The following is a 20,372-nucleotide window of genomic DNA, read 5'->3' as shown; positions in this document are numbered from 1 at the left end:
GGTGCCGAAATCTGGCTTGTCGGAATCCGGCGATAGTCGACTACTTGAATGTAAAAGTCTGCTGTGTCTGCCGTTTAGGAAAAAAACGTAAATCATTTTCTGAAATTTACGAAGCATTTTAGGTCAAACGAAAATCATTTGCTGGTTGACCATTATTTTCGTCCCTATCAAATACTATAAAATATCAAAATCATTTATCAGAAACCATTTTACGCGGAAACAAAGGAAAATAAATGAAATTGCCAAAAACTATTTTAAAAAACATGTATAAATTGTTTTCATATTCTTGTTTTTCGGTATTTTTTTTTCACTTATTATAGTTTTTAAAATGGTATGTCAAACGCCCATCATCAACGCACACAAGCATGTTTGGCTGTTTTGAAAACAGCTACCAAAGTAACCAAACATGCCGTTCCTTTCGGCTTTCACAATTTTCAATCTCCAACAACCACTTCCGCTGTCTTTCTCCCACCAACGACCGTGGACCCAGCCCCGGGCCATCGAGTAGAGAGTATGATTGTGAAACCACGTTACAAGTCGTAAACCGTCGGATTCAAATTGGTTTGGTGCGATGAGAATCAACTTTCAAGCAAGTGAATTAAGCAACCAACCCCGCGCCACCCTTACGCTTACCTACCAAAACCTCTGCCACAACATTGAAAGCTCCATTCCATCTATTTAAGCCCCATAACTCACTCTTTGCAACCCAGGAAATCCACACTCCGCCAACCGATTCCCTCTCTCTCTCTCTCTTCAAGTCCATTTTCTGGGCAAACCCAAAACCTTTCTTGGCATTTCTCTGTTTCGGTCATTCGCTAACATGGAAACCACCCCCAAGAACGGCGAGACTCTCTGCGTGAGCCATGACCCACTGAACTGGGGAGTGGCTGCTGAGTCACTCAAGGGCAGTCACTTGGATGAGGTGAAGCGCATGGTAGCGGAGTACAGGAAGCCCGTCGTCCGGCTCGGCGGTGAGACCTTGACGATATCACAGGTGGCAGCTATAGCCACCTGCGACTCTGGCGTCAAGGTGGAGCTCTCTGAGTCAGCCAGGGCCGGCGTGAAGGCCAGCAGCGACTGGGTCATGGACAGCATGGCCTCAGGAACTGATAGTTACGGTGTCACCACTGGGTTTGGTGCTACTTCCCACCGGCGAACCAAACAAGGCGCTGCTCTTCAGAAGGAGCTCATTAGGTATGCTATACTTTTGTCGGACTCGAACGAGTTGACTCAGTGCTACATTGGTAGATAAATATTCACATTAAACGGGTTCAAAATTGAATAGTAATTTTTTTTTTAACTGTTGAGTATACATTAGAAAGGGAAATGATAAATATACAACCCCATCACAACTTTGGCACAACCCCCACTTACAATGAGGTGGAACCCACGTGTATGGGCTCCACCTCATTGTGAGTAGGTTGTGCCAAAGTTGTACAAAGGGGTTGTATCTCAATCATCTCTCCATTAGAAAATGAGAACGTAGTACGGAGTATCTGACTATCTGTCCAACGCTCAACTTTGGGTGTTGCGTGAAAGCGGGTTGAATCGCCCGAGTTAATTAAGGTGTGAAGTGTGAACGATTGATCGTTGTTGAACGTTGACCAGCTGGCGTTGACTTGTGCCACGTGGGGAAGTTTTATGAGATTATAGATTTTGGGGTAGTGATTTTTTTTAATGTGAACATCAACTCTATACCAAAATGTATTAAGTAAAAGTTGGAACATATGCATGTAGGACTCATCCATGTGAGTGCAGGATAAGGTCACCTTCTTAGGCTGGTGTACAAGTAGTTCAGGACCCACGTGTTTAGCTCGAACACGGGGCTCACAAAGTCTTTTCGTGCACTAAAAATAGTAATATACTATGATAAAATAAGACATAGAAATATTACGATTACATGCAACTCATGTACAAGTCTAACAATTTTTTTTTTTTTTTTTTTTTTTCAAACTATCTTTTGGATCTATTTTCTATATGTAGGTCCTACATATCTAATAATTGATTTTTAAAAACTTTGTTGGAATTGTAAAAGAGTTGTATAGAAATTGTAAACGTATCATATATATCTCTAAAACAAATTTGATTAGACTTTCAAGCCCTTTGTAGTCTTCTTTCTCTCTCTCTCTCTCTCTCTCTCTCTCTCTCTTTTATAAGATGAAGTTGATAGGTGTGAAAACTCGGTTACGATTACTGATTATTGGCTAAAACTGGTAACCTTAATTAGGTAATCTGGTTGGTACCCGGTTATCCGAACCAACAATCCAAATTTTAGAAAATTGGATTTTTGAGGCCAAATTTGAGTATTGAGCCTACTTTTTAGGCTTAATTTAAACTTTTTTAGCTATTTAAAAAAACATTTAAACCTTTTTTTGGCTCAATATGTTAGCCTAAGTTTGAATGGAAGTAAAAATGTAAAACGATAAATTTTATTATTTTAGTTTTTTAAATAAATAAATACACACACACACACACACACTCACACACAGAGACATATATATATACTCGGTTACTAGTTATAATCAGTTTCAATATTTTTTAAAATCGGTAACCACTTCGGCAAGACCGTTATCGATTCATATCCGAATTCCAGCCGACTTTACACCCCTAAAAGTTGATTAGGCTTTCACAAAAGAAGTTGATACTTACCACGTGGAATTTCAACTATATATATAAATCTTTTAAATTGAATTGATTTTTTTTTTTTTTTTTTTATATAGTCTATTAAACTTTAAGTGACTTTAAAATATGTGAATTTTATATGAATTTTTATTTATTATGTATATTTTTAATAAGGCATGTAATGTTTACAAATTTTTTCAAAATGGGTATAAAAATTAAATAATTTAAAAATATATGTCAATTTAATTTACTAAATTACATCATTTTTTTTTTTAAAAAAAAAAAAAAACTTTATTCATATATTCAGATTAACTTATTAATATTCAAGTGTCATGTCTTAACTATATCAGACTTTATCACACAGGCCCACTAAATGATTACAGGGTACATACAATTTCAAGTAGGTAAAAAATAATTAATTTAATCACATCTTTATGGTGGAGAACTATCAAATCATTGCTAATTGTTTTCCTTTTATTTTTTATTTTTTCCCCCCGCAATAATCACATAATCGTGACTAATCTGTTGTGTTCTATGTTCTTGTTCCAGATTTTTGAACGCTGGAATATTTGGCAATGGAACAGAGTCATGCCACACATTGCCTCACTCAGCAACAAGAGCGGCCATGCTGGTGCGGATCAACACCCTTCTCCAAGGATACTCCGGCATTAGATTTGAAATCATGGAGGCCATCACCAAGTTTCTCAACCACAACATCACCCCCTGTTTGCCACTGCGGGGTACAATCACTGCCTCCGGTGATCTCGTCCCTCTGTCCTACATTGCCGGACTACTAACCGGCCGACCCAATTCTAAAGCCGTCGGACCCTCCGGCGAATCCCTTGACGCCGTAGAAGCCTTCCGCCTCGCCGGTATCGATTCTGGGTTTTTTGAGTTACAGCCTAAAGAAGGCCTTGCTCTTGTTAATGGCACAGCTGTTGGTTCTGGCATGGCTTCTATGGTTCTTTTTGAGGCAAACATTCTTTCCGTTTTGTCGGAGATCCTGTCGGCTATTTTCGCTGAAGTAATGCAGGGTAAGCCTGAATTTACTGACCATTTGACACACAAATTGAAGCATCATCCTGGCCAAATTGAAGCTGCGGCTATTATGGAACATATTTTAGATGGAAGCGCTTATGTCAAAGAAGCTAAGAAGTTACATGAGATGGATCCCTTGCAGAAACCCAAGCAAGACCGCTACGCTCTCAGAACTTCACCGCAATGGCTTGGCCCGCAGATTGAGGTTATCAGATATTCAACCAAATCGATAGAAAGGGAGATCAACTCTGTGAATGATAACCCACTGATTGATGTTTCAAGGAACAAGGCTTTGCATGGCGGCAACTTCCAAGGGACCCCAATTGGTGTCTCAATGGATAACACCCGTTTGGCTATTGCATCAATCGGAAAACTCATGTTTGCGCAATTTTCTGAGCTTGTCAATGATTTTTACAACAATGGGTTGACGTCAAATCTCTCTGCTAGTAGGAATCCAAGCCTGGATTATGGTTTCAAGGGGGCAGAAATTGCCATGGCGTCATATTGTTCTGAGCTTCAATTTATGGCAAATCCAGTCACTAGTCATGTCCAAAGCGCCGAGCAGCACAACCAAGATGTGAACTCTTTGGGATTAATCTCTTCAAGGAAAACAGGGGAAGCTGTTGAAATATTGAAGCTCATGGCTTCCACTTTTTTGGTAGCACTTTGCCAAGCCATTGATTTGAGGCATTTGGAGGAAAATTTGAAAAGCATTGTCAAAAATACGGTAAGCCAAGTGGCTAAGAGAACTCTAACAACTGGTGTTAATGGAGAACTTCATCCATCCAGATTCTGTGAGAAGGATTTGCTCAAAGTGGTTGATCGAGAACACCTATTTGCCTATATCGATGACCCCTGCAGTGCCACCTACCCATTGATGCAAAAATTGAGACAAGTACTTGTTGATCATGCGTTGAGTAATGGCGATAGTGAGAAGAATGCAAACACTTCTATCTTCCAAAAGATTGGAGCCTTTGAGGAAGAACTGAAGACCCTCTTGCCAAAAGAAGTGGAGAGTGCAAGGGTTGCGTTTGAGAGTGGGAATCCAGCAGTTTTGAATCGCATTAAGGAATGCAGGTCTTATCCACTGTACAGATTTGTGAGGGAGGAATTGGGGTCTGGGTTGCTGACTGGAGAAAAGGACAGGTCTCCCGGCCAGGACTTTGATAAGGTGTTTACAGCTATGTGTCAGGGAAAGATCATTGATCCTCTTTTGGATTGCCTCAGGGACTGGAATGGTGCTCCCCTTCCAATCTGTTAGATTTTATGTTTGAAACATTTTTTTTTTTTTTTTTTTTTTTTTTTTTTTTTTTGAAGGGAAGTGAAAAGGAGTCTCTTTACTGGCCATATGGTATGGAGGTCGATCACTTTACCACCTTCAGTGTTTATCTTTTCCACTCTTGTTTGCTACAATTCCACTGTTTGTTACAATTCCAATGCTAAGAAATAATATTTGATCAAAAAGATTTGTTAATCACTCCATACATGATGAATCCATTGTTAATGGTCCTATGCATCATACAAATTTTTATTTTAGTTACTCATTTTTTTTCTACACACTCTAACAGATTCTCTATTTTACTCTTTATTTTCTTTAAATATTATTTTGAGTGGGAAATAGTATGAAAGAGAGAGAGAGAGAGAGAAAGTGTGAAAAAAGAAAAGGGAGAGACAAATAAAAAAAAAAAGTAGTTGTAGCTAAAATGGCCTTGGTGCATTCTTTGGATTCTGTTTGGTTGATGGACTGCCCATCGTTCATTCTGAATATTGTATTTGATGAAAAAGTCTCAATTTTAGGATCAATCAAAATGAAACTTATTTCAAATATATATATATATATATATATAAAAGAAAAAAATAGGGAGAAGATTCTATTTACTATTTACTTTAAAAAAAAAAGAAAAAAAAAGTCTATTTACTCTTCACACTAGAAGGAAAAATTCTATTTTACCTATTTTGTTAGAGACGAAAAATGGTTAATATTAGTCAAATTTGACTATTATGAATCATTTGCCTATTTTGTTGGACATGCTCTAAATATTTAGATTGGAAGAAAAAAAAAAATTATTATTTCTATTTTGCTGGATAAGAAAAATAATTTTTTGACTATTATGAATAATTTGTCTATTGTATTGGAGATACTCTTACAAGAGTATTTTAGAGAGAGTAAGATACAAATGAGAAGTGTTGCTGGCGACTCCTAGGGCTCTTTGCTGGCCAGTGTTGTTTTAGTTTGTGTTTTTTATTTTTTTAATATATGTTTTGTTGTTAACCCTTGCAGCCTGCTATGATAAATCTTAGATTTAAACTGTAATAGTTGTTTTTAAATCAGATCTTGTTTCTTATCTCCTCATAGTGGAACTCATTGTAAAGAGATATGTTATTGCATGTCCATCTGCTATGATAGTTGCCCTCCAAGTCATGAATTAGTCATGTACTTTGTTTTAAGGAGTTTTTGTACCCTTAATTATAATGTTTGGCCCTTTGGGTCTCAGATTATAATGAAGTTTCTTTCCTTGTTAAAAAAATTAAAATAAAATAAAATGAGAAGTTCACGTGAATGTGATGAGAAGTGATTCATGCACAACTCATATTGCACAATTATCTCATAACCAAGACATATGGGGTGAGATCCATGCATGTGAGTCTCACCTAATGTATCTTGGGGCTGTGAGATAGTTGTGTAAGAGTTGTAATTTTATCATTTCTCTGAGTGTGATACAGAAGAAATGACTAGCTTCTATCATCTATTACATGATAGTTATAGGTTCTAGGTCATACGGTTGTCCCATGAAACATGGGTTGGTGTGCTGTGATGGCCATGATTTTCGCACTTGTATTTGCTGTCACATGAAATCAGGAGGGTGGCTAGGCATGAATCATGGACTAGAGATGTCAGCTTCAAGTCTGGAACTGTTGTGGTTGTCTGTTAATTCTTGTATTTTGCATCAGCTTAAGAGCATCTCCAGTATTGTGGTTAAACCCTTTAACATTGTCGACTTTAACTATTATTAACATTTTTTCTTCTCTAAAAAATAGCTAATTTAGCATTTTTTTTAATACATGAACAGTAAATAGGCAATGTTGCTTATTCACTGTTCATCAATTAAAACTTTTTTTTACTAATACTCTCTCTCTCTCTCTCTCTCTCTCTCTCTCTCTCCACCCGCATCTCCTATCTCAACCCTTAGGGTTTGACGAAGAAGGAAGGAGAAGAATCGGAGAGAAGTAGATTCGAGAGAGGTGGGTCGATCGAGAAACCAGAGGAGCTGTGACCTAGACCCGATTTCCGGCGAGCAGAGGTGCCGATTTTCCTGCGGGTCGTCGTCCAGCGATTGAAGAGTGATTTCCGGTGACTTCCAGAAGCAATTTCCCGCGACTTTCAGCGGTTGAAAGGGTTTTTCTGTGAATTTTTCCTTAGTTGGCTGATTGGGTGTGTTCCCTATGGTAGCGTTAATAATTTCGATTGTGTGTGTGTGTGTGTTGATTGTGTTGTGAACATTCGGCCGTGCGTATGTGTGTGTGTGAATCTCTTGTTGGATTTTAGACAAACCCATGAAATTTGTTGAGGACGATTTTGTAATCCCTGTTTACCCGTGTCTCCTGATTTTTGGATTTGAGTTTGATCAATTATGAAGATAATTGGTGTTTGTTGTTGTTTTGGCAGAAAGTTGATTGGGTGTGAAATTTTGGTGACTGGAATTTAGGTTTCGCGGTAGTTTTGGTTCGAGGAGGTTGATTGTGTGGAAATTGAGTGTTGCAAAAATATAATAATAATAATAATAAAAAGAAATAATGTTTAAATGCAAGTAGAGAGTAAAATAAATAATGAGAGCAACTATAGGTACAAAGGCAAGCTTACAAAAAAGGCTTACAAACTGACGTGGTATATGATGTGGCGTATTTTTAATTGAAAAGCTTAATAAGCCTCATTTTATAACTTGACGTCAGATTTTACCGGTGAAGGAAAGAGAGATCCGGCAAGTTCACGGGGTGATTGGCGACGTGGTGATCTGGCGCTCCTGACCTTGACCCAGACCCCAAACACCGGCAACAGAGAGATTCAGCCTTCTACCCAGACCTCGACCTCCGGCGAAAGAGAGAGATCCGGTGAGGGCAAGAGAGACCCGGAGCTCCTGACCCCGACCCCGACCACGGCGACCGAGAGAGATCCGGCACTCCCTGCCCCGACCCATACACCACCGGCGACAGAGAGAGATCCGGTTGGTGTGCAGGAGTTTCCGACCGGATATCTCTTCCTCTCTCTTTTTTGCTGTCGTCGGATCTTTTTCTCGTCGGTTTCCGATGGTTGCCGGATCTTGTGACGTGGCTGGAGCAGTGTGGTTGGGGAAGATTCAATGAGTATTTTAATTAATAAAATGCCACCTTATATTCCATGTCAGTTTGTAAACTTCTCTTTGTAGAAGTTTGTAAGTACCTCTAGCGTTATTTATAAATAATTTGTTGGAGATAATATAGAAAAAGTAGTAACTAAAGTAGAGAGTTGTACTTTTTCAATAGTCATTTTAAATTTTATTGTTGGAGATGCTCTAATACCATTTGCAAACCGATAAGAGACACACCATCAGTTTATTTTTCAAAAAAAATCATAATTAACCGGCAATATTTAGTCACGATCGGTATTTTATTTTATATTTTTGAGATGGCCGACGATGGTGCAAAGGCCTAGGTCTTCAAATTGCCTGAAAGGCCTGAAATTGGGCCAAAAAGAAATCTAACAAAGGGCTGAAAGATGTGGCTTGGATCTTCAAAATTTATCTCAAATGTCAAAAATAAGGTCAATTATAGGTCAAGAAAAAAAGAGCCAACAAAAAGCTAAAATGGGTATGAGTCTTGAGCATTTTTTTTTTCCTTTCCCACGTAAGTGCTACAAGTTACAAGACTAGTTGTATCCAATTCTCCATAGACACAACTCATTAGCTCGTTCAACACGGTGTGCGTGCATCATTGTCGATATGCAAATATTGTTCATTTATTTAAAAATCATATATAAGCATTTATCTATTTGAAGTAGTCTAAATATGGTATAAAATTAGTAGGCTCAAGTCATTTTATCTGAAAATTAAATCATGCTCAGCTCTTTGACATATTGCACGTTATAGTAAAAATAGTTCTATAAACATTTACTTACCTCGGGTGATTCTTTTCACTCTTAGGCATCTCGATTTCCAAGTTATTGCAATACACACTCCAAAGTCGGACATTGTCATACTACGAATCTTAATCTTACACGATAAACCCTTACCACAAGATAAAAACCTTAACCATGCATATTACAGCCTTTATCAAATGTTTGGCTAACAAGGGTCGATCGTTCGGTAAACAAAGAGCGAATGTTTGATATAACCAGTGAAATGTTCGATGACTACCAAAATACATGAAAATTCAAAACTACTTCTTAAACTCATTACTCAACTCAACCAAAACTTATAACAACACTATAGGGCATAACAAATCATAACAACATGATATAGCATGAAAAAAATTTATTGTGTATAAATAGGAATCATAACCTATTTATTGTCTTCAAAACAACAAGAGCAGTAGATGGAAATTAAGGAAAACATGCTAACACATGTTTAAGACCGCAGTGAGGTGGAAAAGGTTGCCAGAGGTTACCACAGAGTTGAACGTTTGAGTGGGACGAAAAAGACTCGGAGTACCCTTGAACAAAAAAGGGGGGCGCTGGATTGGCCAAAGCAACTCAGCATAAGAACCTTCAACGTTTTGAGCGACTATTATAACATACTTTTTAGTATTCTGTATTTGACCTTTTGCTATTCTCTCTCCAATTTCGTCGTGATTCAATGATCATGGCTTCCCAGCTCCTTCGACGCGCCTTCGGAAGCCGTTCGAGCCAGGTCCTCTCCTCCGCCACAAACCCTAACCCCAGCGCTCCGTCTGTAGCCAGGGCCTTCTCTTCCGATTCCACGCCCATCCGAGCCACTCTCTTCCCCGGCGACGGTATCGGCCCGGAGATCGCCGACTCCGTCAAACAGGTCTCTCTCTCTCTCTCTCTCCCCTCGAATCTATTCTCGGTACCAATTCGATTAGCTGGTTGTGTTCTCCAGGAATAGAACAAAATTACGAGTAAAAAAATTTATATATGATTTGAACTTGAATTTAGCTGCTTTTAGGGGAACTTTTTCGTTGGGAATAGGTTGTTCGAAAAAACAGCGTCTTAGGGTTTCTTTCACCTTCGTTGCCTCAGATTTATTGTAATGTCTATTATATTTCTTTTTTTTTTTTTTCTTTAATTTAAATTTTGGGTTAACAAATCCGTTAACGTTGATGTTAAGTTCTTTAGTTTCAATGCTATTGGTTTCTAAAGTTGATCGTTTATGGGAGTCCGATCTGCACCAAAGAATTTGCAAATTTGATTGGGTTTGTTTGTTTCTATGCTAAATTTTACGATGAGATTGCTTTCCCTATGAAAAGATTGCGCCCCCCGGGCAACAAAACAAGAAAACTATCCAATAATAATAATTCAGGCTTCATCGTCAAGTGCCTGTGAAGATAATATAAGGGTTGTTGACGAATTTTAGTGTAATTTTCTCGGTATTATGGTTTAATTGGAATAATGGAGTGCAACAGTCGAGGGTGGAACTAATTTGGATTAAGTTCTGGAGAAAAAAGTTCACTACGGTGATTGGGGATTAACTTGGATGTATACTTTTCTAGAATATCAATTTTTTTTTTTTTTTTTTTTTTTTTTTTTTTTTTTTTTTTTTTCAGTCAATGCAAAAATATAAAAGAGGCACCGTGGTTGACCAGTAGTGGTTTGTGGACTGTTGAATAATTTTTTTCTGCTTCAAGATGCTATGAGAACAAGGGGGGGAAGCTTGGGAAATTAATGGTCTTAGGAGCAAACATACATGATGAGAAAATAAATGTGGCTGGAGTCATTTATCCTGGGAATGGGGATTGACGAGCAAAATTATCTTGTTTTGCTTATGGGAATACGCTGCACTCGTTTATGAGTGAAATGAGATTTCTTGGTATATTTGGAACTTAAATATCTTGAAAATGGATCATATTGGTTACTATCCAGTAAATTTCTTTCAAATTGTTGCGATTTTTGTGTTCTTTTTGATATGTGGTTTCTTTCATTAGGCTTGTTTGTGCTGATTTATGTGGCCATATCTGGTTTTTTAATTTTTAATTTTATTGAATGTTCAGGGATGGTTCTATGCTTGTTCTCTCTTTCCAATGTTTAGCCTTTTTCTTTGATGTTGCTTTATGTTCCCTTTTTTATGCGGCATGGCCTGTTTCTTTTTACTTCTAATGAATTGCTACTTTATCCCAAGATTGAAGTAGTAATGTTAGATATGGGAATTTTGATGTGATGTGCTGTTTGTATATTTTCCGAATTGAAATGAATCCATAAATGATGTGTTCTGGTTGCTACTGAATGTTTTTCTCCATGATTGTAAGTAGCTAACGTTTTTACTGATGAAACTTTCATTACTTTGTGAAATGTAGTTTCATGTTCTGACTAATATCATAATTCAAACTTATGCAGGTGTTTAAATCTGCTGATGTTCCAATTGAATGGGAAGAACACTACGTTGGGGACCAAATAGATCCTAGAACCCAAAGTTTCCTAACATGGGAAAGTTTAGAATCTGTACGACGAAATGGGGTAGGCTTGAAAGGGCCAATGGCCACACCAATTGGAAAAGGTCATCGTTCTTTGAATCTTACTCTAAGGAAAGAACTTAACTTATATGCCAATGTTCGGCCTTGCTACAGTCTCCCTGGCTATAAAACTCGGTATGATGATGTAGATCTTATCACTATCCGTGAAAACACAGAGGGGGAGTACAGTGGACTTGAGCATCAAGTAAGTGTATTTTGATATATGATGATGAAGGTTAGCAATATTAGAAGCGCATGAATGAACTTGTTCCATGTTTTTTATGCTAGGTGGTCAGAGGTGTGGTTGAAAGCCTCAAGATCATTACTCGTCAGGCCAGTTTGAGGGTGGCTGAATATGCTTTTCACTATGCAAAGACTCATGGAAGAGAGAGAGTTTCTGCAATACACAAAGCCAACATTATGCAGAAAACCGATGGTCTTTTCCTAAAGGTCTGCACTAGCTGATGCCATAAATTAGAGATTCTTACTTGTTTAACCAATAAATGTCATGTTAACATCAGTTTCTTCACTTTCAGTGTTGTCGTGAGGTTGCAGAGAAGTACCCTGAGATTAAATACGAGGAAGTTGTCATTGACAATTGCTGTATGATGGTATAGACAAGATTCACTCTATGAATGTTGTTGAATTTGATGTGGGTGCATATGGATTTTCTTGCAATATTATGCTTTAATTAATACAGTCATTTCAAGATATGCTGCACATTTTTTATTTTTATGTATGGGTTAAACTTAATTTTGGTTTTTCCATACACAGCTTGTGAAGAATCCAGCACTTTTTGATGTATTGGTGATGCCTAACCTGTATGGTGATATTATCAGTGACCTTTGTGCTGGGTTGATTGGGGGATTGGGCTTAACACCAAGGTTTGTGGATCTGTATACTTATCTCCAATAATATACAACTAGACCATCTGACATTATATGACTTAATTTGCAGCTGCAATATTGGTGAGGGAGGTATTGCCCTTGCTGAAGCTGTACATGGTTCAGCACCTGATATTGCTGGAAAGGTTAGGCCTCACAGTGGATATATGATTTTTAATATTGTAGTTTCCCTAGCTCCTTGGTATGTAATTATGTTATATGCATTTATGATTTTTAATATTGCAACCATGCTGGATCTTCCCCTTTCTGCCATCTCTGCTGATATCTATTTTATTGGTAGGCCTTGCTTAGAGGATTAGCATGACCAGTAAAATACTTGCTATAGCTAATCCAAAGAAGGAATTTCCTTTTTTTTCTTAGGGTCAAGACATGCATTTTGTGTTTTTCTTATTTTACATGAGCATAATTTTCTGGAACTTGATAAACATAGTATTTTACAAATTAAAAAAATAAATGGGAAAAAAAGCTCTCTTCACAATGGGAGAGAAGTAAAAAGATGGTAGAATCTTGAAGATGATTAGTCTTCAGGCTGATATGTAGGGGAGAAGAGAATTTGAAAAGGCTTCTAAAGAAGTCAGAAAGTGGTGTTGCAGTCTTCAACTTTGATGATCATCTACCGACCAAAAAAAAATGATGGACATTCTCTTGGTTATCTTGGTCCGTGTTGGTGTTTTGTAAAAAGGATATCACTTGATAACTGTTGTCATTTTCATTCAAGACCATGTATATGGGACACTAGTATGCTTTAGGTGTAGCATAATCAGTCAAGGTCTATAATTGAGTTTTTGATAATGGTCTTTTGTACTTGGGATATATTTTTTAAAAAAAGTAATTGAAATTCATGGGATACAGAGGTGCATTGGTCATCAATTAATGACTGAAGGACAAAAGAAGGATGGTTTTATTGGAGGAAAAAAGACTACTACTTTTATTGCAACTTGCTGTTTGTTACTTGCCTACTTTTGGTTGCTCTCTTCTTTTCCTTCTTCCCTCGTGCTTCCGTACTTGTAACTCCATGTTTCTTTTAAGCATAACTTCCTTTGAAACAAAAGGTATGTAACTCGTCTCTGTTAATTGGTTGCATTTTTTCAGAATTTGGCGAATCCAACTGCTTTGCTATTGAGTTCTGTCACAATGCTGCGCCATTTGAAGTTCCATGACAAAGCTGATCAGATCCAAAATGCTATCCTCAAAACAATTGCAGAGGGGAAGTACAGAACAGCTGACCTTGGTGGTAGTTCATCTACAACCGATTTTACAAAGGCAATTTGTGATCATCTCTGAAGAGTGTTCATCCGCAACTGATTTTACAAAAGGCAAATTGTGATTATCTTTGAAGAATGTTTCAACATAGGAATTCAGTTTTGCATTGGAGTTGACGACAAATTATTTGTTGTGATTTTCCTAATGGAGCTATATTCAGAACCTTTCTCTAGACCTCTTTTCTAAGGGGAATAAGACCACATCACCTTGATGCTTTGAAGTTCACCTGGTTGCCAACAAATGCAAAAATATTATATATGTTACTAAACAACCATGGAGAGGTTGAAGGGCGTTCATGGATGGATGAATATGGCCTGGTTCATTTCGAAATCAGCATTACCTGCTATGTTTCAAAACAGACATAGGTTGGACTCTTCAAAGGGTTCTCATTTAGACTTCCAGTGCCGTCCTTAGTGGTTTGATATTCTTTGTCAATACAACATGAAATAAAAGCATTATGATGTGGTGTTAGTCCTTTTTTATTGCGTGCCTTTTTGGACTTGGAGGGGTTTGTTTTTGATGTATGAAGCTTTTGCGGTGCTATATAATTTTATTAATTTCTGTTTCTAATTATACTAGATATATGCAATCTAATGGCTTCAAATAACTATTCCTTGGCATGCATGCAGCATTGCTCCAATCCGTTACATTCTCGAACTTGGGTGTAACGGGCTTAATTTCTCGAGCACGTAACGAATAAATTAAGATAGTTTGAGGAACTTTGACACTTTTTAAGACAATTACAAGACATGGATAATTAATGATTTTCTCATATATTTCATTAACATGGTCATGACTTTAAATAAACACTTACAATGCATAATAAAAATAAAATACTAGCAGGTTCGGGCAATCAGATACTTAGTCCATGCTCTCTAGGTTGCGTCATTGTTCCATCCACCATGCAAAAAGAGAGGCTAATTTGTCTGCTTACCATCTGGTTAAAATAGCTACTTCTCAGTGTTTAGATGATGTTTGGAGGGGGCTTTGTCCTTCGTTTATTTTGAATGTTCTTCGAGAGTAGAAGATTTTTTGATTGAAATTCTAATCTATTCTTCAAAAAATAAAAAATAAAATACTAGCTAGAATAAACCACTTCTAATATTATTAATAAAGATAACTTATTATCTCTAAGTTATTCTAATCTTAAAATCCTAATAAAATTATACATATTTTATTTTTATTTAAGAGTCTTGCTAATGCAAGACTCCTTCTACAGTAAGACGTAGACCCGTAATATTGGGCCGCCTATTAGATAGCTACTGCTGGCAAAAAAAATCAGGAAATACCATCTAAGACCACCTCCCAAAAGAAAATAATAAATAAATAAATAAATAAATAAAAAAAGATACAAAACTCCAAAAAATTATGACATCAAATAGTCTAACTCTCTATTTAATAGCGTTAATAATAAAAAAATAAAAAAATGTGATTCTCATATTCTTAAATGACACATATCACTCTTATATGTGGGTTGTAGAAAATTTCCTACAAACCGGTTTGTAAGAATGTAAATGAAGCAATGCTACCCGCAAGCTCGCTCAGGCTCGGCTCGATAAAGCCCAGCTCGTGCGCAACTCGATTATTAAATAAGCCTTTTTGTGGAAGCTATACTTGATTATTAAATGATACATACCTGTATAAAACTCGGCTCACTTGTTTATTGTTCAGGAACATACTCGTGTAAAGGCTCAGCTCGCTTATCTGCACGGTTCGTATGTATATATATATATATATAACACAAGAGCTATAGGACACATAAACTACTTTTCAAACTTTAACAAATACTTTGTGTGAAATTTTAAAATACACATAATAGTATTGTTTGATGAAGACTTATTTACGCTTCCATCCCTTGATGATATATGAATGCATTTCAATGTTTTATTATATGTTAGAGAAATTATATTGGTATGATTGCATGCTAAAGAAAAATGTTTTAATTATGAACTTTTAAACATTGGTATGAAGAAACAGAATAGCCTTCGGAGGTGTACAATTAAATTTTTTTGCTAGATTAGTTAGTTCACATGTTCTGCATATAAATTATCATTAACTAAAATTTGTTTTGCTTGGAGAGGAGGACGAAAGGAGGAGAGAAGACAAAAGGGTAGATTGTTTGTGTGGCTTTCTTGTGGAATTTTTCACCATCATTTTGATCTATTGTAGGTTACACATGAGGATATGGAAGCGTACAGGATGAAGAAAGTCCATCACAACAATCCAATGAAAGAGTTCTTACACTAAGGTCACGCAGGTTCTTTTCCTTTCCCTCCTTCGTTAGAAGACATGGTTGTCGGTGAGACAAGAGAGGTATTGCAAGAAAGATGTTTGGTATGCGGAATAATCATTCCATTGGTGTAACACTGGAATAAAACTCCAAATATGTATATAAATATTTGTAAAAAATAAAAAAGAAGATAATTTTTTTCAGTTCATTCATGTCACTTCTCAGCCTTGTGATGCTGTGACGAATGGGTTCTCCCATAAACTGGTCCACCAGGTTCAGGACCTCGCTCAGTCTCCTTGTTGGAGAGAATGAGTGGAACACATCTAAAATTTCATTTCAAAACAAGAGTGAGTGGAAGACTCAGATTTAGACAACCAAACTAGACAATCAGATTAGAAAAATAACATAAAGAAATTAACAAACAAATTAAAATTATGTATATTAAAAATACAAAGACTGTTGCAGGCAACCGAAGATTCATTTAAAAAGCTTCTTAAACAAAATTGACAGTCTCCCACTTTAAAGAAAAAAAAAAAATTAATTCACAAAGAAAGATTAATCCACTTTAAAGCTTCTCCCTGGAAGTAGAAAGATTGACACTTAAGGAAAGGGAACTGTAATCCACAAAGAAAAATAACAAAGAAGCACATCTGCAGCTCCTGTGGTTATAGGGAAAGGTAGGGAGATGCGTGAGACACGTGCGAGGAAAATAAGTGAGACTTAAGGGAGGGAGGCTGAGAAAGTTGTGGGGGTTTGAGGTTGAACGTGGATGACATATCTCAATTGAAGAAGCCCATATTTTACGTCCATGGGAGACGTGTGCCGCGTGGGTCTCACTCCATGAGAGGAGCAGTGGGGTGGTGAGGAAGCCAGAAAGGGCATAGAAAAACAAAGCAGGGGGTGGAGATGGAAGTGGAGCTATAGATTGAGGGAAAAAAAAAAAGAGTTGTCTGTGGGAGAGGAGATTGGGTGAGGAGCAGGAAATTGGCAAAACTTATATTCCCCCTCCTCGAGCACTCACAATGGAGGCGGAAGAGTGTTTTCACATAGAGTTTCTCTCTGTAGAAAGCTAGAGAGAGAAAGGGTTTTCATACACTTTTTCTTACTCAACAGCTATGACATTCAAGCTTCAAATTTTCACTCTTTTTGTGCTTCACCTATTTCTCTTGGCCATTTCAGACCAAAATGAGCAAAACCCATAAAGAGAAGTTCTCATTTCTTTAAAAATTTCTTGAAAACCCACATCTTCTATTCTACTGGAATCCATCTACCTCACACGCGATTGAGTCAGTTTCTCCTGCCAACTTGGCCTCCCAACTCAGTCCTTCAAAGGCCCACTATTTCCCTCTCTGTTTTCTCATTTCCTTCAGCCTTTTCCAACTTCTACAAGCAAAATCCAACCTCAAATATCCAATCTATAAAGCTTAGAAAAGCTTTCTTTGGGCGACAACAAGTTATCTAGAGAGATTCTGATCCAAACTAGGAGTGGGGCACTTATATTTTTGAGGTGGGCAAGGCTTAATTGTATCTAGTTAAAAGTTTTTTAGGCGGGCGAGGGGTCTTTCAAGTAATTATTTAGACATTAATATAAATCTTTAAAATATACTTCATTGTTTAGTTCTTATTAGTATTATACATGAGGAGGTGAAAGCACTCCAGAAAACAGAACAAGGTCTTCTGTCAAGAAGAAACACACTCTAGGAACAAAAGTCTCCTCTACAGGACAAAAAAACAAGAACCAAGGAGACAATAACCCACCAACAACAAAAATAAATACAAAAATACAACAGGTAAACATAGAAAAACCCAACATTAGCAAGCCACGGTGGTGAAGAGCGTCATCAAGAAGGTGTGTTAAGCTTTTAGGACAAGTGGTGATTAAATATCATACCAGAGTCAAAAGATCCTGAGTTTGAACCTTGATTCCGTCATTTGCCTTCAATTTCAATTAAACATTCTACATGTTGGGTCTCACATATTAAAAGAGAGTTTAAGCCAACACATGAGAATGAGTGTTAAAGTATTGATTAAATAATTAAATTTATCTTTCTATCAGCTTAAGCTTTTGGGATTGAAAAAAAAAAACGTGACTCTTTATGTGCGTGTGTACAAACAACCAAATACCAAAATATGTAAATATGCAGAATTAAAGGGCACATATATTTTGGAAACGAAGTGAAAACTCAATTAAGAGAAAAACCACTCTAGGGCAGCCAAACCCTGAATATCCACTGTCAGAAACAAAGCTAGTAACAAAGTAGTAACACTCACATACACCAAATGCAGTGGTCGTACCTTGCACTCTAACGTGTACCTATACAAGAACGCTTTCCAACCATGTCTTCTACCTAAAGGGGTCTTCAATGGAATCCTTTAACTTAAGGCCACTCCTCCCTAAGTTAGACTTCAATGGTTGATAACATAACACACATAAAATAAACTCTAAGAGAGCTAGCACATAACACTATTTCTACCTAAACACCCTCTCTTAGCACATTGGAGTTTATATGATACTCCTTACAAATAAACACCCCTTAAGCCTATTCAAATAGGCTTAAAAATACCTAATTCTACTAGAATTCAAAATTCCACGGGTTGCGTCTGGATGGACTGCTGATGCGTTCGGATTGAGAGCAGCAATTGACTTCTTGAATGAGAATCTAGAGAAGTGCGTTCGGACCGAGCAACATAGTGTTCGGGCGGTTGCTTTGGGAAGTCCCACCGTCTGCACCTATCGCATCTGCGTCCGATCTCCTTGCTGACGGGAACTCACTGACTTCAAAGTCCGTTGATTTGTTTAGACTGCTTCCGGACCCTGAGCTACTGACTTCATCGTCTGGTGTAGTGTTCGGACCATTTGGTGACACTGAGTCTTCTAGCTTGAGCATCCGGACTCTGGCACTAGGCGTCCGGACAGTTGGGAGAACCGACTTTGAGCAGCTAAAAGTCTTCAGAATCTTCTAAGTCAGATATCAGAAGATTTCTTCCTTGTTGAGCCCTTTCCATATATGAATTAAAACTTCTACAAATATTCTTGGAGTATATTGAAAATACAGTGTCCCTGATATAGAAATTCCAGAAACGGAAATTTCTTATTTTGAAAGCATTTTTGTCAACACAGAATGGGCCAATAAAAATAAACCAACAAACACCCCCTTTGGCCAATAAAAAAATAATGCCTTATCTTTGTCCTCACAGGGAATCTGACGCTTTGCATCTTGAGGCTTGACTAAGACAATCTTAGAGGAAGAAGAAATTGTTAGTCAAATCAGAAACAGAAGCATTAAATCCTAGGCCAGTCTTATCATGAGAGCTCTTTTGCCCAATCAGCATTTGAGCTAGCCTATTGTCTGTGAACTTCTCTAACTGTAACTGAATCTCTAATAGATTTTCTTCTAGGCCCCTAATCTTTTCAACTAATGTACTTTTCTCAGTTCTTAGCAGATTCAGATCAAGCACATTCTTTTGGTTTACAGCTCTTAATTCCATGAATTTTAGATAGAGCTTCTTGTAAACGTTCACAAGTGTTTCATCATCACTACTCTCATAGTAGTAAGACTCATTAGGATCATTATGTGAAGCTACAAAAGCAACCAGTTTAGAATCCTTACCTAGAGTTCTTCTTTTTCTGAGTCATCGTTGAGAGTGGCGGCGAGAGCCTTCTTCTCAGCCTGCTTCAGATTTCTACAGTCTGCCCGGATATGCCCAAAACCTTAACACTCAAAACATCTAGGACCTCTAGGATCCTTTTCATCAATATCGCCCTTTTCTTGTTCAGGGTACTTGGGCTTACCTTGGAAATTATCAGAAAATTTCCTAAATCTTTTAGACTTTAGTAATTTTCTGAATTTCCTGGCAATCATGGCCAGTTCTTCCTCATCCAAATCCTCATCAGAAGATTCTTTGCTCATACTTTTAAAGGCTTTAAGAGCGAGGGATTTGATCTTTTTTACCGGGGGCAAGCTCAATTCATAAGTGAGAAGAGAACCAACAAGCTCTTCCATTTTCATCTCATCCAGATCTTTGCTTTCATCAATAATAGTTACCTTTATGCGGAACCTTTCGGGCAAAGATTTGAGAATCTTTTTGATGAGTTTTACATCAGAGACTTTCTTACCAAGATTTATCATAGAATTTTTCAAATCAGTAATCTTGGTGTAAAACTCACAAAAAGATTCATCCTCAAGCATCTTAATTCCTTCAAACTGTGAAACCAGCATTTGAAGTTTTGTAGATTTGACAATCTTAGTACCTTCTATGTGGTTTCTAGAATTTTCTACGTGTTAGTAGCAACTTCACAATGTGAGATTCGTGAGAATTCAGAAGGTGAGAGTGCTTGACAGATGGCATTCAAGGCTTTATCATTGGAGCGACGCGCTTGAGATTGGATAGCAGTCAGTATGGCAGTTGGTTCTTCTGGGGTCCAACCAGACTCAACTATTTGCCATACATTAAGAGATTTTAGAAAAAGTCTCATGCGTGCCTTCCAATAGCCATAATTAGTGCCATCGAATGGAGAAACATAATTAAGATTCTAAGACATGATAGGAGTCAAGGGATAAACACTCAGGAATTAAATCCAAAATATGAGTGTAACCGCTCTGATACCAATTGTAAAAAAAAAAACGTGACCCCTTGTGTGCGTGTGTACAAAC

The 20,372-nt window shown here is 37.3% G+C and overlaps 2 protein-coding genes across 2 annotated transcripts; both read left to right on the top strand.

Annotated features, from left to right (window-relative positions):
• The first annotated feature begins 698 nt into the window (after positions 1-698).
• Positions 699-5,144, top strand: LOC133872522 (phenylalanine ammonia-lyase). The gene is made up of 2 exons (XM_062310049.1): positions 699-1,194; positions 3,172-5,144. The coding sequence occupies exons 1-2, from the start codon at positions 821-823 to the stop codon at positions 4,919-4,921; spliced, it is 2,124 nt and encodes a 707-aa protein (XP_062166033.1). The 5' UTR covers positions 699-820; the 3' UTR covers positions 4,922-5,144.
• Positions 5,145-9,324: 4,180 nt separating this feature from the next.
• Positions 9,325-14,060, top strand: LOC133872524 (isocitrate dehydrogenase [NAD] catalytic subunit 5, mitochondrial). The gene is made up of 7 exons (XM_062310051.1): positions 9,325-9,680; positions 11,204-11,524; positions 11,608-11,769; positions 11,856-11,930; positions 12,094-12,203; positions 12,277-12,349; positions 13,317-14,060. The coding sequence occupies exons 1-7, from the start codon at positions 9,489-9,491 to the stop codon at positions 13,506-13,508; spliced, it is 1,125 nt and encodes a 374-aa protein (XP_062166035.1). The 5' UTR covers positions 9,325-9,488; the 3' UTR covers positions 13,509-14,060.
• Positions 14,061-20,372: the final 6,312 nt, after the last annotated feature.

Source organism: Alnus glutinosa, chromosome 7 (genome assembly GCF_958979055.1).
Source record: "Alnus glutinosa chromosome 7, dhAlnGlut1.1, whole genome shotgun sequence".
In the NCBI taxonomy this organism is placed as follows: Eukaryota; Viridiplantae; Streptophyta; class Magnoliopsida; order Fagales; family Betulaceae; genus Alnus; species Alnus glutinosa.
This window is presented reverse-complemented; position numbering and strand designations above follow the sequence as displayed.